The 23,817-nt window shown below is 37.5% G+C and overlaps 1 protein-coding gene across 1 annotated transcript; it reads left to right on the top strand.

Moving 5' to 3' along the window:
- The first annotated feature begins 218 nt into the window (after nt 1-218).
- Nucleotides 219-22,094, top strand: CISD1 (CDGSH iron sulfur domain 1). Its single transcript, XM_024561313.4, has 3 exons — nt 219-425; nt 6,959-7,164; nt 21,677-22,094. Exons 1-3 carry the CDS (start codon nt 401-403, stop codon nt 21,764-21,766), a joined length of 321 nt encoding a protein of 106 aa, XP_024417081.1. The 5' UTR covers nt 219-400; the 3' UTR covers nt 21,767-22,094.
- The last annotated feature ends 1,723 nt before the right edge of the window (nt 22,095-23,817 follow it).

The raw sequence follows: 23,817 nt of genomic DNA, 5'->3' as shown, positions 1-23,817 counted from the left end.
AACACCTGTACAAAGCCTCCAGAACCCCCACACACCTCGGAAACACGTAAAACCTGGCCTGGATTATCTATTCCCAAAGCCCTGCCTCGGGGCTCCAGGACCCCGCCCCTCAAGATTGCGCAAACTCAGTTGCGCCCTCTCCAGGTCTCTTCCTCCTCCCACCTCCTGCAGCTGTCAAAATCTGGACTGTAGACTTTCGTGAGGCCCGGGACGCAGTTCCGCGCATGCTCAGCATCCGCTAGGGTGGCTAATACGCACGTGCTTACGGACTGCCGGGGCGCCTGCGCTGTAGTTGCCTGGAGTCGGTGCCCGTAGGCCGCCTTTCGCACCTTGACTTGGTCTGTCAGCGCTATCCTGTTTGTTTTCAGTGTCCTCTGCACTCCTTGCAAGCGACTGCGCCATGAGTCTGACTTCCAACGTACGAGGTGAAGTGGGGCCTGGGAGGGGGTGAGGCTGGCGGCCTGCGCACCAGTTGCAGCTTCGTCAGCACCTCTCTGGGCTGTTACCGCTGCTCTGCGTGCCCGCCGGTTCTGTAACCTTGAGATGCTTAAGGGCATGGTCCAGGACGACCTGCGGGCTCCCTGGGCCGAACCGGGAAAGTGGTGTGGATCGGTGGTATCCGCGGGCGGAATTGGCGTGGGGGCCATGCAGGCATCTACCCAGGTCTGGATCACTTTTGCACTAACCAAACTCTAAAACCTAATGATACCAATGCTAGCTTTTCTTGTTCTCCCTTGAGACACTTCTGTGTTCTGAAATCATGGGGCTTGGGAAAAAGGAAAGGAAAAACAAACAAACAAAAAAAACCTGTTCCCTCTTCTCACGTTTAAATCACTGTGTAGTCAGAGCATGTACTGTCAGCAACCCCGAAGAGATGTATGACTAATCACATCTTAGTTTTGCACTTTTTTTTTTTTTAAGGGAAGAAACCCAATTCGGGATCTTAAGTTTTCCCAGGTTTTCATTATGCCTCTGGCATCTTGCGCTTCGTGGCAGTAGTCCAGGAGACAGGCTTGAAAACCAAGCTCATTGAGCCTTCAGTTTTTTCAGCCTTGCTTCCCTTGGGCTGGTACCTAGCTATTGGAAACGTCACTTCACAGAAGGTCAAATTTAGAAGTCAATTAATGCGAACTTCATTTCACAAAAATTGGTGGTGGTAGTACAATTATTAATATAATATTGTGAACCAGCTACGTGATAATATGTGATCTCTTTGCCCAATATAAAACGCCACACCTCAACATTTGGACACCTGTAACAGTAGATAAGTAAAGGTAAAGAGGTTGTCTAGAAGTGAATTAAAAGTAGCCCATTAATTTATTTAGTACGTATTGAGCATCAACAGTGCTAGAATCTGTAAAAAGGTTCCTACTCCTATGAGCCTTAATTTTGTAGTAGTTTCTATGAATTGGAGGATTCCACTTCTGTGGTCAAAAGTTATGTGACAGAGTCCATGAATCTTTAAGTTACTGATGAGGCATGTAGGAGGTGATTATTTGCAAAAATTATTTGTAAGGATACTTATCATATCCTCAATTTCAAATTGAGGCACCTTGCTATATTTAAAGTAGGGAATGATTTCTGTTATGTTTTGTTTTTTAAAAATCCAAACCTGTACTTTCTCAGGAATAAGACAATTGTATAAAATAAGATATTCATGTGATGTGAGCCACTGGTAATATTGTAGGAAGACAGTTTGCACTTCTGTGATATGGGTGAAAAGATTCCAAATATGTCTTTTAAATGTGGAGTCATTTTGTGTAAGCGTGCACTAAACTCTATTGAAGCAGCATACTATTGAAATATGAAATCGGTGAACCCTAGGGCTTCTTAATACAACCTACAGGCTAATCTTTCTTGCAATCACCACAGATTTGTTTGTTTTCTGTTTTTAAATCTAACCATAGGGGAATCTGGTGACTTTCCCTCCCCCCTAGGGGAAAGGTGACTTTCCCCTTAGTTTGCAATTTTCTAAGGGATGGGAAATTGCTTGGTGAAGAGGGTTATTAATCTTGAAGTACTCAACTTTGTTATGAGAAGCAGCTACTTTTATTTCACCTAAAAGCATAAAGGTTGTTGTAAGGACTGTCGTGAGCCTTTGTAAATCTTTTCTTCCAGCACCTTCTTTCTCAAATATATTTGTGTGGCAAAGTAGGAACACACAATGTCTTGGGAATCCACCTCATAATGATTAGAGTCAAGTTATTTTCTCAATTTTTAAACCAAACCTATTAGTTTATACAGATTGAAAATCATTTTAGATCATTTGATTTTGGAGAAGATGACCATGTCTCTACTTAGTTAAATAAATTAATAATTATACAGGGCTTAGAATGGTATTTGATAATGGTAACTGCTGTATATGTTAGATAAAAAATAAAAGGGTATATGTGTGCATGCATAATTCTTGTTTATATTCAGAAGAAAAAATCCAATTTAACCAAATATTTTAGGCCTGCTTTAATCTGCTGCCCCTTCAAGTCCCTTTTTTTTTCCAGTTTGCTTTATCCTCAGGCTGCAAAATAGGTGTTCATCTGTCTACCTTGTGCTTTCTTATTCATCCCAAACCTTGAACGCTACAATGTATGTAACCAAAACGAAATTTCATAAATTCTTATTCTCTGACTTTTATATCCTTGTCTATTTTATACAACTAATTCATTTGGGTTCAATAAATGCATTGAGTCATTTAAAGTAACTATTTAAGGGTTTGGTTTTTTGAGAAAGACAGTGCAGATCTGACTGTGAATAAAGAAGTTCCTATGGGTTATAAACAAATAACAGGGCGGGGAGGGTGTTGAGGAATGCAGAGGAAACAAGACTGATGGTGAGTTGATGTTCCTTGGAGCTGAGTCAATGGAGCTGAGTTCAGTGGAGCTGAGTTCATTATATTCCCTGTGTATATCTGAAATGTTGCATAATAAAGTTTTATTTTTAATCTCAGGAAATACTTACATTTCATACTTTGATACAAGAGGTTAAGATGAGGCCAAAGATAAGTTATTTGGTGTAAGAGCAATGTGTTGGTCTGATGGGCAGGGGGAGCATAAATTCAAATTAGTAATCTATTATTTCTTCTTACTCAATTTATATTGAACACTACCTGTATGCCAGGCCTTGAGAGAAAACATTACCAGTCACAGCCTACTAATCGGGAGACTTAAGGGAGGGAAAGATTTAAACACAGCTCCCCTCCCCCTCTCCTGAGGTGAAAGGAACATTCTGATTTTGTGGCAGTTGACACTGGGCTGGAGAGGACAGTTTGGGGCAGAAAAGGGGCTAAAGGAAAAGAAGCAGGGTGAGATTAGCAAAATAATTCCCACACTAGAGAAAAGCAGAGGAATAGGTTATAAACAAGTGTGTAGGATTTGGGGACAAGTTCATTTCTCTATCTCTGAATAATTCTAATAGAGAAAGCCAGAGATTACATAGTAGTAGGCCAAGGGAAGAGTAAGAAAGGGAGGGATTATTTAGCAATGTATTTTCTGTATGTTGTTCTTTTTATTGGCTTATTCATGGTATTTGTGTAGATAGAAAGCATTGTTAAATAAGGGTGGATAAGCTAGGGTTTGATCTAACTACAGGAGTTCCGTGCCTTGAGAGATGTCTATAGAAAATGCAAGTGAGTATAAACCAGAAGAGACAGAAATAATGATCAGGATTTTTCTGGACTCCAGAATGTCTGGAAGTTGGATGTCAACTGAAATATCTTTAAAAATTGGGTCTTGGTTGTCCTTTGTTGTCTCTGGTTCTTAGTAGGCATATATATTACAAAGGACTAAATGTTACTTGAGTTCTTAATTTTTTTCCTTTATAATTGTTGACTTTTGATTCTTATCTATGTTTATACAGTTTCCTTTCCTTCTTTTCCCTAGTTGTCAGTAACATCCACAGCTTTTTGCCAGAAAAGACTGATTGAAGCTGCAGTAATTTTTCTTACTCTGGGAAATTTTACATTTGTCTCTAATGAGATGAGAGAATTAGAATTTGGGAAGGGGAAAAAGAAGAACTGGACAGTCTTCTGTAATTTTAAAAACTCACTGGAGCAAATTTTTCTAGCATGGGTGTGTGTGTGTATGTGTGTGTGTGACATTTATGTAGAGTTATAAGTGACCCTTGTTAAGAAGTAGGGTCACAGCGCATGTTCCCATTCCCCATGGGCCAGCCACTCTTGGATGGTATCTTGGATGGAGTCAGTTCCCATTTCTTTCATTTGCTGTTGCCTCTTTTCTGTGTCAGTTATTCTGTCATTTCTTCCCCCATTAAAATATCCTGGGGAAGTAAATCTATGTTTTTTTAAAAAAAGTTTACCATACCGTGTGGATTCAGTTGGTAATAAGACAAAAGAGGATAGAAGAATGTTTTAATGGATAAGGAGGATTTTTTTTTTTAAGTTTAAGGTAGAAATTTCTATCGGAGTCTCTTTTTTATATCATGAGACAAATTAATAATTTGCTTAAAAAGTAAGGTAACTAAGATCAACAGCATTTAAGGAATTGTGTTATTTTAGTCTTTCGGGATATTCCTCCTTTCAGATTTTTCCTAAAGATAACATTCAGCAAACATAATTGAACATAGACTATACAAAGCAGTATTTTAGCCCACTTTATGATAAGTATGTTAACTGTTCAGAGTGGCTTTCCTATGGGAGAAGTGGATTGCCATAATTCCTGACACAGAATATTTTCTCAAGGGGGTTCCATGGTAAATAATGCATCGAAAAGGAAGATCATGAATGAAGCTAGAAATCAGAGCGAAGTTTCAGCCCTGCTTGGAATTGCCACAGGGAAATACTGTGAAGCAGTACTAAAATTCAAGACAAATCTTCACAAAATGTGCAGTTAAAAAACATCGTCCAGTAAGGCCAAAGGTTTGAAGCTGTCAGATGACTTATTAACTTGTTTTCTCAGTCATGCAGCACTTGGAAAGGGCATAGTGTTAATGTTTATTTTATGGGATTATAGCAAGGAGAAATAGAAATGTTGAGGGAAGGAAAACACACTAAATTACTTTGTAGAGAAAAATACTGTGGTTGAAAATAGAATCCAAGGAACATGCTAATTAGAAACTTGATAAAAACTAAATTATTAAATAAGCTAAGAGAAGGCCAAGATAAAAGAAACTTAAGTGTGAGAATGGCTGTTCCTTTCCTTTAGAATGTTGTAAGGCGAGCTCCAGTTTTATGTAAGGCACTATTGGGTACAGTGGTTAATCGCATTAGTGTAATAAGAAATCTGACTCAATATTGCAAACTAAGCCATAAAGTTCATTATTCATTATATGTTTTTATTTGGCTTTGGAATGTGTTTTTTATACTTATGTCTCTAGGGCTTTATTTGATAGTCTGGGAACTTATTTCAAACACTGTGAAGATCTGACTCAGGAAGTGCTGGGAAGCAGTCCAGTGTGTTTATCCTGACCCCTGTTCAACTTCTTCCTGCAGTCCACTCCGTGCTGGGAATAGACAGCTCTCCTCTGAGGCTGAGGCTAACCAGACTGTGCAGAGATTTCTCCTCTCCAGCATTCTCTGGAAATGGGGTAGTTGTTAAGTGCTTGGGTTTCTAAGGACTACTTGAAAAGCTCTGTTGAAAGAATAAATAGGTGGCCTGTTAGTCAAGCAAATAATTGAGTAGAAAAATGTCATTAAATTTATTATTCTTTTTTATTCAATTACAGTTAATATTCAATATTATTTTATATTAGTTTCGGGTGCACAGCTTAGTGGTTAGACATTTGTGTAATTTACGAAGTGATCCTCCCAATATTTCTAGTATTCACTTGCACCGTAGGTAGTTATTATGGTATTATTGACTATATACTCTGTGCTGTACTTTACATCCCTGTGACTATTTTGTAACTACCAATTAGTACTTCTTAATCCCTTCGCTTTTTTCACTCAACCCCCAAGCCTCCAAAATGTCATTAAATTTAAAATGAAGTTTGTTGGGAATTCGGATAATCTTCCACTGATAGATAATGGAAATTTAGAATTTATTAAATGAGAATATAATTGTAATATTAATGTGTTTAATATGAAATTAGTACATTCTGATTTTTATGTTAATGAGACAGCACTTTGAAATTTAAAAAAACAAAAAACAATTTGGAAGGACTTTGAAGCCCAGAATCATGCCAGATATATTCCTTTGAATGCTTAATGTTAAGGGTGATTTTGTTTTATTGGCCTTTTTTTTTTTTCTAGGGATACCAATCCTGTTTTGGTTACACATTTTAAAACCACTAAAGGACCTACTATTCAAATGAATTCGGAGTCATTTTGTTCACATAATCACCACCTGACTTGGGGTGGGGTGGGGGTCTGTCCTGTTTGTAATCTGAATTTTTAAAATTTTTTTTAAGTAATAGGAATCTGCAGGCTCACGTGTTATTTTTATTTAAGATTGTGTTTATTTATTTATTTATTTTTAGAGAGAGAGGAAGGGAGGCAGAAAAAGAGGTAGAGAAACTTCAGATGTGAGAGAGGAAACATAGGTCAGTTTCCTCTTGCATGTGCCCTGAGCGGGACCAAACCTGCAACCCAGGCAGGTGCCCTGACAGGTTCCCGCAGCCTTTCGCTTTGTGGGACGATGCCCAACCAGCTGAGCCACACTGATCAGGGCTCACATGTTATTTTAAGTCTTTTCGTGAACTCTTAAAAAGATTATTAATCCTTGTTTTTCTTTCTCTACCTATAAAATGATTTTTAAGTTTCCCTCTTCTGTTTTATTTTATCTATCATGTCTCAACCGAAAATACACGATTGCTTACATGTGAGCTGGGGAAAATCTTAACAAAGTCTTACACTATTGTGTTCTGATCATTCAGTTAACATTAAAAACCAACTTTGACTATTGAGATGCTTAATACTCAGAAAACTGGATTTCCTGAACATCTGTGTTAGATTATTAGCATATATTTTGGTTTTTATAATTATTCCTGTTTTTCTTTCCTGCTCTAGTTGAATGGATCGCAGCAGTGACCATTGCTGCTGGGACAGCTGCAATTGGTTATCTAGCTTACAAAAGATTTTATGTTAAAGATCATCGCAACAAATCTATGGTTAACCTTAACATTCAGAAAGACAACCCCAAGGTCGTACATGCTTTTGACATGGAGGATTTGGGAGATAAAGCTGTGTACTGCCGTTGTTGGAGGTCCAAAAAGGTGAGGAAAACAAGTCCTTTATATTAGTACCATCTTTAATGTAATATTTCTTTTTAAACTATTCTATCAAACTGGCATCACCAGATACTGTTAAGACACAGCTTTTTTTTTCCCTTTTTTTAATGGAACCTATTCTTCTCTGTTTTTCATGTACTCTTCAGGAATATTGGTACTAGAATGTATAACCACTGTAAAGTAAAACTACATCATGTTCTCACTGAGTTTAGGTGAATGTAACCACATTCTTAGCCAAAGAAGAGAGAACTCTTTTTTACTCTTAAGATTTCCTCCTCAAGTGGATCTTAGCCTTCCACTATCCCATGGAGGGAAATATGCAGCGTAAACACAGAGAAACATAAGAGGTAAATTCTTTTCTTGAGCTTTTTAGCTCCTGGATTCCAGTACAAGTTTTAGAAATTTCAAGATAAAGTTTTGGTAAATTAGCCTTGAAAATTTTTATCTGGTAAACGTTGACTCTGTATCCTAAGCTTTCTTTAAGCAGCAGCTTCTGTAGTTAAATTATAACATTAGAGTTTTAAAAATCTTATTTTCTTCTGTAAGAATTGCAGTTAATTAAGTTCTGTTGGGAAGTATCGTCTTTGATACCCACAGCTTTTAGACAGTGATGACAGCCGCTGATCTAAGGATGGTAAAATGTTCTTCTAAAATCATCTTGAAAAGCTTTGTACACTGAATGACTTCAGAACTTCTGGTGTATGGTGAAAATACTGTATGTATTACCACTGTTAGCATTTAAATAAAATGGATTTCACTAAAGATGACTTCATTAGGACTAAGAAAATAGACAATACAAATGATGTATCTGGCCCTGGCCAGATGTCTCAGGTGGTTGGAGCATGTTCCCACGCACCAAAAGGGTTGCAGGTTCAATTCCAGGCTGGGACACATGCTTGCGTTGTTGGTTCAATCCCCAGTTGGAGTGTGCACAGGAAGCAACTGAGTGATGTTTCTATCTCACACCGATGTTTCTCTCTCTCACTCTCGCTCTTCTTTCCTCTTTCCCACCCCCGTCTTCCTCACTAAAAATCAGGAAGCATTTTCTCAGGTGAGGATTTAAAAAAAAAAAATACACAATGTATCTATTTCGGGAAGCACATTATGTGAGGCCTAAAAGCACATTATGTGAGGGACCCCTCCCTACAGTGGAGAGCCGTTATCACAAATCAACATATCACATACTAGGCACTGGGAAGCATATTCTACTGACCCTCTCCTGCCAATACAATTGATGTTGTATAATCCAGTGATACAGTGCTTGGATTATGACATTGTGTCTCAAAAACGCCTGATGAGCGTATGGAGTATGAACCAAAAATAATAGTGCCGTTACAACAAGTTATAGCTTAAGAACACTGTTCATTAGGAATGTGGGGTTGTTTGGAAGTACTAGTAGGATTGCTAGAAAGTAATCCTCAGTAATATTCTGTATACTAGCTCTGATTTGTTTTTTAAAATTATGCCTATATAGGTTTCATTCTCGTTACTCACCAAAATATAGAAAGTAATACCTTTATAAATTAGAGAATTTCTAAGTCAGAGTTGTAATAGTTCTTTAGTCAGTGATATTATTTATTTTTTTATTGTTATTATTTTAATCCTCACCTGAGGATATGTTTATTGATTGTTAGAGAGGAAGGGAAAGAGAGATCAGTTAGTTACCTCCCATATGCACCTCCACTGGGGACTGAATCCACAACCTAGGTATGTGCTCTGACCGTGGATTGAACCCACATCCTTTTGGTGCACGGGACAATGCTCCAGCCACCTGAGCCACCCAGCCAGGGCTAGTCAGTGATTTTAATTAATTCATTTCATCTCTACTATAGATGCATGCATGACAAAAGTTAAATAGTGAAACAGTAGGTATCATAGATGTGTATAGTGGTTACAGTACCAGGTTATACAGTACTTTGTATAAAAAGAAGAGCTTCCACTGTGGGTGAGAATTTTCTGGGAAGGCATAGTGATATACATGGGAGTTAAATTGCCCCAGAAAGATTGATAGCATTTGAATAAACTAGCAAGTATTGGAGACTTTCTCAAAATCTGGAAAAAGACTCATATGAGCAAAGGTGGGATCAGTGAAGAATCTAGTCTGGTCCTAGCACCTGTCTCCCCCCAGAAACAAGGCCAAATGGAAGAGAGTCTTGAGTATACCAGTGAGGAGTTTGTGCCTCCAGACGTGGGGGAGCTTCTTGTTAGGGATTTGAGATAAGAAGTTATGATCCTTATACCAGGGTGCTAGCTGTGGGAACAGAGAACAGTGAATAGATACATGAAGCATTTTGAAGAAAGGATCAGCCAAATGCAGTGACCGCTTTGTGTGGAGGACTGGGGGGAAAAACTGATGATCATGGAAGTGTCTAGGCCTTACACTTGGGATTACAAGAGGGGATGCCATTAACAGAAGTAAGGAATTCAGGGTGAAAAGCTGATTTCCTAGGACAGTGGTAAGGAGTTCAGTTTCAAAGAGTGGATTAAAGGTGACATTTGAGTGGAAATGCACAGCAGGCCATCTGAAATGTGGGACTAAAGTTGAGGCATGGGGGTGAGAGATAGAGATCAGCAAAACTGATGAGTCAAACATAGGAATGAAACCAAAAGATCCCTGATACAGATGAAAATCAAGGATTAAGTATGAACACTTCGAGAATTTTCTGCATTTTAGAAAGAGGAATAAGAGCTAACAAAGGAGATGAAATGGGCCTGTTAAAACAAAACTAAGAATATTGTGGCTTTACAGTGGAAAGGGGGGAAAGTTTCAAAGGTTTGGTTGTCAACATCAGCTTGTGCAAAATCAACCTGGTGAATAGACTATTACAGTAAGACTGTTGGATTAAACAATTAGTCAGTTGACCTTTTGGTGTCATTTCAACAGAAGAATAGAATAGAAGCTGTGTCCAAGTGGGTTTAAGTGTAAATTACTAATAAAGAAATGCTGGAAGTCTGAGTATATGTCAAACTTTCAGTAAGTGTGACAGTGAATGGAAAGAAAGAGAAGATAACAAACAGCTTTAGTGAGCTCTAATGCTTAGCTTTGAGGTCAAGTCAAGTGTAGTACCTTGGTTGGGTTTTCCCAGAAGGTAAAGGGCCAATAAAGTAAATACATTTTTTCATGGACTAAGATCTCAAGCATTTCAGGAAGAAACAAAAATGTACAGGAGCTAGTGATTTAAATGTTATTTAGACTTTATAATTCAACATAACATTCCAAGATTATTCTTGCATGATACAATTTAGAGTTTCCCAGTGGTTAAACTAGGGATCTCTGTTTCCCATAGGTGGACTTTAAGGAAAGGAATGCCAGTCCAATCATTTTATTTTCAATCTTATCAGCCTTTTTTATTCATTTATCTTTTATGCCATTAGTGATCCCCTTTACATCTAGCATTTGTCACTTCTGAATTTTGACTGAATCTTGAGTACTTTTTATTCCCAAAGTGAATTAAGAGTTCACTTTGAATAATATTCAGGTTAATGGATGTTCTTTTCTTCATGCTACTTTGGAAGCTCCCCACATTCTTGAGGTTCCTAAGATTATCACACAGGTGCCAAGTCACACACATGTCAATGCACAAAAGACTTGTAATTAATACCTTTGATTAGATAGCTGTATTGAGTTTATATTTAGTAATTTTTCCTTATACAACCCAGTTGTGTTTACAATAAAATGTAAATGCCTCTTTTACCTATTTCCAAAAAATGTTATATGCAATATAAACTTTATTTTAATCCTAATTCACTCTTAAGGTGCAATTGCTGGTTTGTTGTGTGCATCTAACATGAGCAATTTTCCCAGACCTAATGAATTGGATCTCTTAGTAACATGTAGAAAATAATTTTTAACACATCTCATTTTCCTTCTTCCCCCAAGATTGGTATGCCCTCTCTGCTGTTTCAGAAATTCTCTCGTTCCATATTTCACAAAAGGGATATCCATATGTAAAGTGAGAAGGAAAGACACTAATAGAGAAAATAATTAAAGCAACTACAGGGAAAGATATTATTTGAGACTTTGAGACAGTGATGTCTTGAAACAGGGTGGAAGGAAATGAGACTAAGCACAATGTGAAACTCAGACTTAAAAAGGAAGAAAGATAGTCTTACTTTCGAAACAAGAAGATAAAGGATCGTTGATGTAAGAGAAGAGTATGCAACATAGTCTTGCTAGATTCCCACCCCACCTCCACTTATTTCAGGTAGGTTGTTACATCATTTGCTCAGTTGTATTGTGGCCAGCAGGAAGGCAGGAGAGACTTTGAGCAAGGGCAGGAGAAGAATTCAAACTAAGAAATTAGAAATAGAGGAAAGCCATTCCAGTTGACATCCAGAACTCAACTGAAATTGAAGAGATGTGCTACTTCACATACTATGTAGAATCATTTTCTTTTATTTACAACTTCAGGGATTGAGTTGGGGGTTTTTTTGTTAGTGTTGGGCTTGTTTTTGTTTTGGGGTGTATGTGCTATAGAAAGTCTCCTTCCTATTAATGGTTTGGAAGTGGGTTGCACTGAGTCCACTTTTTTCATAGAAACAATATTTAACAAACATAATAGGTCCCAACATGCCAATGCTGTGGGTTTGATTTCTGGTCAGGGCACAGACAAGAATTAACCAATGAATGCATAAATAATGGAACAACAAATCAATGTTTCTCTCTCTCTCTCTTCCTCCCTCCCCCCATCCCCTTTCTCCTCCCCCTCTCCCTCCTCCTTCCCCGCTCCCCCTCTTACCTTCTCTACCTCCCCCTTTCTAAAAAATCAGTAAGTTTTTTAAAAAACACTAATAGGATATTTTCTGAGTGTTGGTCAATCCACAAAAGGACAGTTTTGTAAAATCTTAATTTCTGTTTATACATTTTCTTACTATATCTATCTTACATTTACCAAAGTGAGTACATAAAAATGGTATAAAATGCCATATTCTCTCAGGAAGTTCAAAGATCTCACTGCTTTTGTTTTCTTTCTCAACCAAAGCAATCATGTTTCACAGAGTGGTTTATGGTAATGAGCCAGAATGGCCCCAGACAACTTCCTTGGGAAATATAATCCAAACTCTCATTAAAAATACAAAGTTTGGAGAAGGAAAATAAAAAATTGTCCTTAGCTGTTACAGATAGAAGAGAGAATTCAAGGAGGAATGTGTATTTATTTCCATTTTGAATCGTCCTAAAAACAGAAATATCATAACTTGAGGTACGGGACCATTAAAAAGAAACAAATCTTGTGTTTTTTATGAAGACCCTGATAATGTTGTCAGCTTTCCAAGTGGAAAAAAAGGATCCTGGTGTTTTTTTTTTCTCCCAAACATTTATTCCAACTTCTCGTAACTCTTCCCTAGTTTTAAAGATATTTGAGATTAGTAGATGTATAAGTTTTTCATTGGTGTAACAAACAATAGAATATTTTCTGGACATTGAAGAAACTCAGCCAATTTAATTCACAAACTTTTCTTCAGGATGTGTTAATAAACAAAGACTGCCACCTTAGAACAAATTTTAGAGTTAACTATGAGCTAAACTTTTTTCACCAATTATTTGATCTTTAAGTATTGATACTACGTGAACTGAATTCAGTATACCCTTTGTATTTTTAAATTTCAGCTCTTGGCTTGACAAATTTAACAAATTTCAAAATTTTAAATGCAGTAAGTTTAATAAAATTCTCATGTTTTCATTACATTATTATTTATTGCAAAAACTACTATACCTAGATTATGTTTGAAAGTATTTATCACTCATTTTCTTTCTCCTGAATAAAAATGTTACAATAAGACACTTTCTAAAAAACATATTGTTACATAATTTACTATTTGAATTTTAATGCCAACTAATTACCATTTATTTATACTATATTAAGGATCATGAAGTAATTTCAATAAAATATCCCATGGACATGTACCAAGCATTTCTAAGAAATTACTAATCTTCTTTTGAAATAACTGATTTTGGCTTTTGGTTGAAAATAAAATGTTTGTTTCATAACTTAAAATGAGAAATCCTTAATGTATAAATATAATGAGGATACTTGATCTTCACATGAACTTTGGGAGATGATTCTGACTTAAGTCGATAATTTCTGTGGTTAAGCAATAACAGAAATTATCATTAATATTAAGATATCACTCCAAATATTTTGCCCTTGCTGGTGTGGCTCAGTGGATTGAGTGCCGGCCTGTGAATCAAAGGGTTGTTGGTTCAGTTCCCAGAGTAGGGCACATGCCTAGGTTGTAGACCAGGACCCCAGAAGGGGGCCCACAAGAGGCAACCACACATTGATGTTTCTCTCCCTCTCTTCTCTCTCCTTCCCCTCTATAAAAATAAATAAATAAAAGATAGCAGTGCCTCTGAACGAACGGATGTTTAATAACTAGTTTACATTTTAAAGGCAAAAAAGCTTTACGTATGAAAGTATGAAAGTTCCTTAATAAATAGGATCTACTACTCACTACTTTAAAAAAAAAATTTTATTGATGTTCAAATACAATTGTCTGCATTTTCCCACCACCACTTTCCCCTGCCCTACCCACTCCCACCTCCCACCCTCAATCCTACCCTCCTTTGGCTTTGTCCATGGGTCCTTCATACATGTTCATTTATGACCCTTTCCGTGCTTTCTCACGTTAATTTCCTCTCCCCTCCACTCTGCTTATTGTCAGTTTGTTGTCTATTTCAATGTCTCTGGTTATATTTTGCTTGCTTGTATATTTTGTTAATTAGGTTCCACTTAGAGGCGGAGATAATATGGTATTTGTCTTTCACCACCTGGCTTACTTCACTTAGCAAAATGATCTCTAGTTCCATCCATGCTGTCACAAAGGGTAAGGAGCTCCTTCTTTCTATCTGCTGAACAGTTTTCCCTTGTGTAAGTGTACCATAGTTTATTGATCCACTCATTTACTGATGGGCACCTAGGTTGCTTCCAGCACTTGGCTATTGTAAATTGTGCTGCTATGAACATTGGGGTGCATAGGTTCTTTTGAATTAGTGTTTCAGGATTCTTAGGGTATAATCCCAGCAGTGGAATTGCTGGGTCAAAAGCCAATTCCATTTCTAGTTTCTTGAGGAAATTCCATACAGTTTTCCTTAGAGGCTGCACCAGTCTGCATTCCCACCAACAGTGCACTAGGGTTCCCTTTTCTCCACAGCCTCGCCAGCACTTGTTTGTTGATTTGTTTATGATGGCCATCCTGACTGGTGTGAAGTGGTATCTCATTGTGGTTTTAATTTGCATCTCTCTGAAGGCTAGTGATGCTGAGCACCCTTTCATATGTCTCTGGGCCCTCTGTATGTCCTTCCTGGAGAAGTGTCTCTTCAGGTCCTTTGCACATTTTTTAATTGGATGGTTTGTCTTCCTGGTGTGGAGTCATGTGAGTTCTTTATATATTTTGGAATTCAAACCCTTGTCCGAGATACCATTGGAAAATATATTTTCCCATACAGTTGGTTCCCTTTTCATTTTGCTAATGTTTTCTTTACCCATGCAGAAGCTTTTTATTTTGAGGAAGTCTCATTTGCTTATTCTTTCCTTTATGTCCCTTGCTCTAGGGGACATATCAGTGAAAATATTGCTTCATGGAATATCTGAGATTTTCCTGCCTATCTTCTCCTCTAGGACTTTTATGGTATCACGACTTATATTTAAGCCTTTTATCCATCTTGAGTTTATTTTTGTGTCTGATCTAAGTTGGTGGTAGAGTTTCATTTTTTTGCATGTAGCTGTCCTGATCTCCCAACACCATTTGTTAAAGAGGCTATTTTTATTCCATTTCTTGCTTCTGCCCCCTTTGTCGAATATTAATTGACCACATAGACTTGGGTTTATTTCTGGGCTCTCTATTCACTACTTTTTAAAGAAATATTTACTTTTCACTTATTCACTTTTAAGATCATGATGAAACATGAATTTTAGTTTTTAGGCAGAAACAGATTATAAAAAGTATATTCTTATTTTTGATGTATGGCTTTGTTAATTTTTTATAAGATTTTCTTGATTTCTCTAGAGATTTCTCTCCCATTCTTGATTCTATGTATGGAGGAAAATAATTTGAGAAAATTAATTAGTTCCTAGTATTTTTAACAATGAGATTAAAAAAGAAATAAAAGTGGAACATGCTACATCACTACATTCTTTGAGACTTTTTAATTTACAGATATTTCATTTTCTAGAAATACGTTTTATAATCTGTGCATAAAACTTTACTGGGACATGTTTTGTGTGAGCTATTTATAAAAATGGATTATTTTACAATGTAAACTTTTATTCTCACTGTATAATCATCTGTTTGTTTATCTAACACATGTCACTTTGAAATGCTGTTCTTTGTGGTAGGATACATTTTAGCTTGATTTTTTTTATGGCCTCTTTCCTCATCTGTGCCAAATAACCTGAAAGCTTGGGGTTATAATTTTGCTGCAAGGACTTGTTTTTAATATGAATAAATTGTGTACCGTATCTTATTGACCTAAAAAAAGAAATAGCATAAGCTTTATATACATTACATTTTTATTGCCATCTACACCAACATGTAATTTATACCTGAATATAAAAGGTATTCTGAAAAACATTACATTTTCTGTAATTTTAACTTAGAATTATATATAAAGAGTAAAATTAAAAATGAGTATCTTTAACATCAACCAAGTATTATTTTAATTTTATACTAGACACTTCTAATATCAAGGTTTAAGATTATATACATCATTGTCTAGGTTCAGGTATTAGAAACTTAGACCCCTCTTCGCTGTGAGTAATAAAGCAACTTTACCCTTACGGCCAAGATTCGTGCTACTTTACTCTTCTAAACTCTTTCAGTACAATAGTGTACCTTATAATAAACATGAGACTCCAGATTCTAGAGTATAAGTACATTCCAAACATCAAAAATAAAAGAAAAGTGCTAGCTATCATCATTTCACATGAAATAGAAATAAGAGCTATGCATATAGAAAGAAAGAAACAAATAACTGATTGGTAATTGGACCTTCTAAGGGTAAAATCTAGAGAAGACACCTAAAACACTGTTGAATTCTTATTTTTATTTATCAGCAGGAAGGATATATTTGCAAAAACCAGTAATGTATATGAGGTATGTCCAGAAAAAGTCCAACTCTTGTTAATATAACAGGAATGGTTTGTGCAACATCGATATAACCTGGCCGCCAAGGAGAGTGGACTGGAATGTGCATGTGTGAACAGTGATGACTTCACGGGACTAGTCAGTGGGGCTGGTAGATGCCATTGAGTGAGCATGTGTACTGTGTGGCCATCACATTCAAAGTGACTGAGCAAGTAGAACAACGAATCTCCATCAGATTTTGTGTTAAGCTTGAACATTCCTCCATGGAAAGTATTCGGATGATTCAAAAGTTTGCAGTTATGGGCAACTGGTGACTTACAGCTTCATCATTCACAACATGCCCACTCGTGCATCACACCTGGTGCAGTTTTTTGGCAAAATATCAAATCATTGAAGTGACTCAGCCCCGTACAGCCCAGATTTGGCACCCTGAGACTCCTGGCTTTTCCCAAAACTAAAATCACCTTTGAAAGGGAAAAGATTTCAGGTTATTGATGAGATTCAGTAAAATACAACAGGGCAGCTGATGGTGAATAGGAGAACTGTGTAAGGTCCTAAGGTGTTGAGTTTGAAGAGGACTGAGGCCTCATTGTCCTGTGTACAATGTTTCTTATATCTTGTACCTTGTTCAATAAGCATATCTAGTTTTCATAGTGCATGGCTGGATACTTTCTGGACAGGCCTCGTATAAAGAGAGGTCACAAATGAAAATACACCTAATTATAATAACTGAAGAAATAAAACAAACAATCTTGTCAGAATATGCATGAGACCTTAGAGCAAAAAGTACAAGAGGTATAAAATAGGATTTGGCAAAAAAAATTCTCACGTTTATCTGGAAGAATAAACAGGCAAAGGAGAAACAGGAAAGGTTTAGTAAAGACGATTAGTATAAAGGAAAACTAGCCCAATTTTAAGCATATTTTAAACACAATTATTATCCCAGTGGAGTAGGTTGATGACTATAATAATCTTGAAACTATATATAGGCACTTTATATTTTATTTTGATAAAATTATGAAGGTAAAACAATTTAGGAAGCAACCTCTAATAATATTGAAGCAACAAGGTCTAGAACAGCATTTTGTAAAGTATGCTCTATAGAACACTGTGATAATGTATAAAGTCAAAAGTCTCCATAATCTAGTCAGTTTAGAAGAGTTTGGGAGTTCTGGCAAAGATGGAGGCATAGGCAGAAACACTTTGCTTCCTCACACAACCAAAAGAAGGTTAACCAATTTAAAACAGAACAACCAGAACTGCCAGAAAATCATTGCATGGAAGTCCAATAACCAAGGAATTAAAGAAATATTCATCCAGACTGGTAGGAGGGGTGGAGATGGGCAGCCGGGGTGGAGAGGATGCGCAGCAAGGCAAGGTGGCAGAACACGCAGGCAATCCCACATTCACGTGAAGATAAGCTGGGAGGAACAACAGGAGAGCAAGACAGAAACCCAGCGTTTCAGCACGGGAAACTAAAGACTCAAAATCCCTGGCTGAAGAAATTTGTGAGGGCTGTGGTAGTGGGGGAAACCCCCAGTCTCACACAAGAGTTCACTGGAGAGGCCCACAGGGTCCTAAAATGTACACACACCAACCCACCTGCAAATCAGTGCCTGAAAGGGCACAATCTGTGGGAAGCGAGTGTAGTGATGGGAAGGAAAGCAAGAATCCAGCAAGCACCATTCTTCCCTCCCTGACCCCTATCCCCACAGACAGTGCCCCATTGTGCAAAGAGGTTTACCCTGCCACAGCAAATACCTAAGGCTCCACCCCTTACCATGTTACAGGTGGGCTGAGACAAAGAAGTACAGCCCAAATGAAACAACAGATTGAAACTCCAGAAAAAGAACTAAGTGATGAGGAGATAGATAACCTGTAAGATGCAGAGTTCAAAACCCTGGTGATCAGGAGGCTCAAAGAATTGATTGAGTTCAGTTGTAAAATGAAGAAAGAAATGAAGGCTGCACAAGTGAAATAAAGGAAAATATACAGGGAACCAACAGTGAAGGGAAGGAAACTGGGACTCAACAATTTGGAATAAAAGGAAGAAATAAACATCTAACTGGAACAGCATGAAGAAACAAGAATGCAAAAAAAATGAGGAGAGGCTTAGGAACCTGTGGGAAAACTTCAAATGCTCCAACATCTGAATCATAGGGGTGCCAGAAGGAGAGGAAGAGCACGAAATTGAGAACTTATTTGAAAAAATAATGAAGAAGAATTTCCTCAATCTGGCAAAGGAAATAGACTTCCAGGGAGTCCAGGAAGCCCAGAGAGTCCCAAAGAAATTGTACCCAAGGAGGAACACACCAAGACACATCATAATTAAGTTACCCAAGATTAAAGATAAGGAGAGAATCTTAAAAGCAGCAACAGAAAAGGAGACAGTTACCTACAAAGGAGTTCCCATAAGACTATCAGCTGATTTCTCAAAAGAAACCTTACAGGCAAGAAGGGGCTGGAAAGAAGTATTCCAAGTCATGAAAGGCAAGGACCTACATCCGAGATTACTCTATCCAGCAAAGCTATCCTTTAGAATGGGAGGGTAGATAAAGTGCTTCCCAGAAAAGGTCAAGGTAAAGGAGTTCATCATCACCAAGTCATTATTATATGAAATGTTAAAGGGATTTATCTGAGAAATAGAAGATCAAAAACTATGAATATTAAAATGACAAACACAACTATTGACAACTTGACCTAAAAAAACAAAACAAACTAAACAAACAACTAGAACAGGAACAGAATCAGAGAAATGGAGATCATATGGAGGGTTATCAGTGGGGAGGGGGAAGAGGAGAATGGAGGAAAAAGGTACAGAGAATAAGAATCATAATAGGTAGGCACAAAATAGGGGGACGTTAAGAATATTATAGGAGACTTCTGGCCAAGGTGGAGGCTTAGGTAGACACACTGTGCCTCCTCGCACAACCAAAAGAAGGACGATGACAATTTAAAAACAACCAGAACTGACAGAAAGTCGAACTGTAAGGAAGTCCGATATCCAAGGAGATGAGAAAGAAACATTCAACCAGACCAGTAGGAGGGGCAGAGACAGGCAGCCGGGCAGAGAGGACTTGCGGCAAGGCAGCAGCTGGCAGACCCAGGGAGGTGGTGGATTGTGGAACGGGGTGGGCAAAGGTGCAGCTGGCGGGCAAGGCAGCAGCTGGTGGACCGGGCGACAGACCTTGCAACCCAGGGCTCCAGCGAGGGGAAATAAAGCCTCAAATCTCTGATTGAAAACACCCACAGGGGTTGAGGCAGTAGCAGGAGAAACTCCCAGCATCACAGGAGAGTTCGTTGAAGACACCCACAGGGGCCTAGAACATGCACAAGCCCACCCATCCGGGAATCAGCACTAGAAGGGCCCAATGTGATTGTGGGTAGCGGAGGGAGTGACTGAAATCCAGCAGAGAATGGAGCAAGCAGAATTGCTCCCTCTAGTCCCCTCCCCCACGTACAGCATCACAGCGCAGCGACCAGCGTTACCCCGCCACAGTGAACACCTAAGGCTCCGCCCCTTTATGTAACAGGCACGCCAAGACATAGAAAAATGACCCAAATGAAAGAACAGATCAAAGTTCCAGAAAAAATACAACTAAGCAACGAAGAGATAGCCAACCTATCAGATGCACAGTTCAAAACACTGGTAATCAGGAAGCTCACAGAATTCGTTGAATTTGGTCACAATTTAGATGAAAAAATGAAGGCTATGCTCAGAGAAACAAAGGAAAATGTACAGGGAACCAATAGTGATGCGAAGGAAACTGGAACTCAAATCAACGGTGCGGACCAGAAGGAAGAAAGAAACATCCAACCAGAAAAGAATGAAGCAATAAGAATTCAGAAAAATGAGGAGAGGCTTACGAACCTCCAGGACATCTTGAAACGTTCCAACATCCGAAGTATAGGGGTCCCAGAAGGAGAAGAGGAAGAACAAAAAATTGAAAACTTATTTGAACAAATAATGAAGGAGAACTTCCCTAATCTGGCAAAGGAAGTAGACTTCCAGGAAGCTCAGAGAGTCCCAAAGAAGCTGGACCCAAGGAGAAACACACCAAGGCACATCATAATTACATTACCCAAGATTAAAGATAAGGAGAGAATCTTAGAAGCAGCAAGAGGAAAGGAGACAGTTACCTACAAGGAGTTCCCATACGACTGTCAGCTGATTTCTCCAAAGAGACCTTACAGGCAAGAAGGGGCTGGCAAGAAGTATTCCAAGTCATGAAAGGCAAGGACCTACATCCAAGATTACTGTATCCAGCAAAGCTATCATTTAGAATGGAACAGAAGATAAAGTGCTTCTCAGATAAGGTCAAGTTCAAGGAGTTCATCATCACCAAGCCCTTATTACATGAAATGTTAAAGGGATTTATCTAAGAAAAAAGATAAATATGAACAGTAAAATGACATCAATAAAATATATTTTTTAAAAAAGAATACTACAGGAAATGGAGAAGCCAAAGAACTTATATGTACGACCCATGGATATTAACTAAGGTCGGGGTGGGGAATTTTGGAGGGTGGGGGGAGTGCAGGGTGGAGGGGGATAAAGGGGAGAAAAAAAATTGGGGCAACTGTAATAGCATAACCAATAAAATGTACTTAAAAATAAACGATGGATATAAAAAAAGAGTGGGTTAAAATAGGGTTTTTTTAATATCAGAAGCTCTTGCAAAATATTAATGTATGTTGTGAGACAAAATAGGTATGTATGTTTTTTAATCACATAATGAAACCATATCAGAATATACTGCAGCACTTCATTGGATCACACTCTGGGAAACGCTGGTATAAATTTAGTTTTGTCCCTTTCCTTCCCACTGGACACAAAAATGTTATATCTAAAATGTTTAATCATGAAAACAAATGTAAATCCACCACATTTCTAGAAAAAGAAGTCTCCATGAAGCATGTTAAAAAAAAATGTATAAGGGGGAGGGTGGAGGCAGGGGAGGGAGGTGGGTTTGGCTCGGGTGGGGTGGAGGGATGGGGAGAAAATGCAGACAACTATAATTGAATAACAATAAAAAAATGTATGAAGGGAAATGTGGGATATTAAAAAGGCCTTATGTATGAGAGTGGAGGAATTAAGGGCATAAAAAATATAAGCAAAACAAAAAGATTTAGGGAAAAAGTTGTACAAAGTAATCAAAGGATAATATACAAATTGATTTTAAATAAATGAACCTAGACTCTTACACATAAATAAGCAGTGGACATAGAAAGGATTACTAGTATATAAACATGGAAAAGGTTTTCAAAATCCATAATCAAATATCACAAAAGGAAATGCTATTTTATATTGAGTTACCACATTATATATGTGAATTGAACGTCACCCCCTCCTTGCCAAAGATAATACTGCATTTGTGATTTGACACTTCACATTCTCTTTCTCTCTTCCTAGTTCCCACTCTGTGATGGATCTCACACAAAACACAATGAAGAGACTGGAGACAACGTGGGACCTTTGATCATTAAGAGAAAAGAAACCTAAATCAACAGTTTTAATGCTGCAAACCAACTTGTCCTGATTGTTTAATTAGATAACTACCACTTCTGTCTAATTCGCCTTCTCTGGGTTCTAGATGCAATCCATTGCAAACTGCTGCTTTCATATTCATGGCATTTGCCATACTTTTTGAGCCACCGTGGTACACATTTGTTTAAACAAAAAAAAAAAAAAAAAGGGAAATGAAAGCAACATCATGGCCTGTGGGTTATTTTGGTCTTGGAAGGATCCGTTTCTTTACATTCAATGTAATCACATTAGAATGTAGTTGTATGTTGAAGTTAAAGTAATAAATTATTCTCAAAATTGTGAATATGCAAATTTACTTATAATTTTCAAGAAAAATTATCACCTTTTATTACTTAGTTAACCTAGAAAGTAAATTGGGTGTGGTTGAGCTACATTAATCGCAATACAATCTAGGAAAAAACCTGTTATGACCTTGATTTTCTTCTTGACAATGGTAATTACACTGAGAAAATACGGCTTCTGTGTTTTCCCAGTTTTTAATCAAAATGAACTTTGAATGTTATTCTGCTTATTTAGAAGTGGGACGGGTCAATAATAAAGGGGCGGTAACTTCTTTGTAGTCATCTTCAAAGATAGTTCATTGATCCATTAAAGCACCCACTAGCGATTTAGGCTACAAAGGGAACAGATTTAAAGTAGTCATGAAGGAAGCCTTAAAATATAATGTTCCAGAATTATAGCCCAAGGAGTGGCACACACCAATACGGGGACATTTAATTGGAGCACATAATGTCAAGTCGCCTGAATGCCAAGCCACACATCCCCGACAAAGGGTGATCACAGGGCAAGAAGAAAGGTATGAGAACATTTTTATTTCCCAAAGACTCAGCCCACAAATATTACATTCATTACTAATTCAGAAAAATGAAAATGTAAAACTTAAGTAATTAGGAGCAATAAAAGAAGAAAGGAATAAACATTTTTTAAGAGAATTTTGGATATTATGGGTAAGAAGAAAAAAACATGGTAAAACGTATGTAATGTAGGCAAAAAACTTGAAATTGACAAAAGTATCAGATAAACATTCTTTTTTTTAAAAAAGGTTTTATTTTTAGAGGGGAAGGAAGAGAGGAAAACATCAGTGTGTGGTTGCCTCTCACATGCCCTCCGCTGGGGACCTGGCCCACAACCATGGCATGTGCCCTGACTGGGAATCGAACCGGCAACCCTTTGATTCACAGGCCAGCATTCAATCCACTGAGCAACACCAGCCACATCCAGATAAACATTCTTATCATTTCTTTTAGTATACTTGAATTCTCAGTAATAGTAAATCATAAGCTTCCACTTGCTAAAATCCAGAATTATCTTGGAAGTTATAGGAATCAATGAAACCGAACATTAGCATTTTTATGTGACCACTGATACTTTTTAAATGTACAGTTTTGTGTATTATGGTATATAAAGTTGATGCCCAGATTATGTATCCTGGTTTTAAGTATCCCATGTGACTGACTTGGGCATGTCTTTAAAGCACATCTTCAGCACAAAATCTAAAATATCACAAACCTGGATTCTGCCTATCAGTTTCTTAGGGTAAAATTTTTTCTGTGCCCTTCCCCCCTTTTAAAATAAGTACGAATGGATCAGCAAAAAGAGCATCATGCTTTTAAAAGGTTGTTTCAAAGAAAAAAAATCCATGTACTCCCAAAGTTTCTGATAAGGGGACATTTTTTAACAGACTAAACTTTTAATTTTGAATTTGAAATATTAGTCATGCATTTTTATAGTTAAGTGGAAGAGAAAAAAGTAATACCAATTCTCAAAACTATTTTTCAAAGGTGTAAGATTATTTGCGGGGGGGGGCGGTGGTGTTTATGGTGAAATTGGAAATAATCACCTTACTGCAGATTTACCATAGCATCAAGTCCAAAATAATTAGGTAAATTTACTTTGGGGGTCATGTTAAAATTTTATTACATGCTCTTGAACTAGAGTTTCTTTGGAAATTAAAACCTTTTCATGTTACTTATTGTAAAAAGTCAAGTGGGTGTGGTTAAGTTAAT

This window comes from Desmodus rotundus, chromosome 4 (assembly GCF_022682495.2).
Source record: "Desmodus rotundus isolate HL8 chromosome 4, HLdesRot8A.1, whole genome shotgun sequence".
NCBI classification, from domain to species: domain Eukaryota; kingdom Metazoa; phylum Chordata; class Mammalia; order Chiroptera; family Phyllostomidae; genus Desmodus; species Desmodus rotundus.
The sequence above is the reverse complement of the archived record's forward strand: the minus strand, read 5'-3'. Positions and strand labels throughout refer to the sequence as shown.

Bases quoted from the DNA above. Each gene is read 5' to 3' on its own strand.
- CISD1 (XM_024561313.4), top strand. From the start codon at position 401: ATGAGTCTGACTTCCAACGTACGAG. The intron at 426-6,958 runs GTGAAGTGGGGC...TTCCTGCTCTAG, and splicing joins TCTGACTTCCAACGTACGAG to TTGAATGGATCGCAGCAGTG. The intron at 7,165-21,676 runs GTGAGGAAAACA...CTCTCTTCCTAG, and splicing joins GTTGTTGGAGGTCCAAAAAG to TTCCCACTCTGTGATGGATC.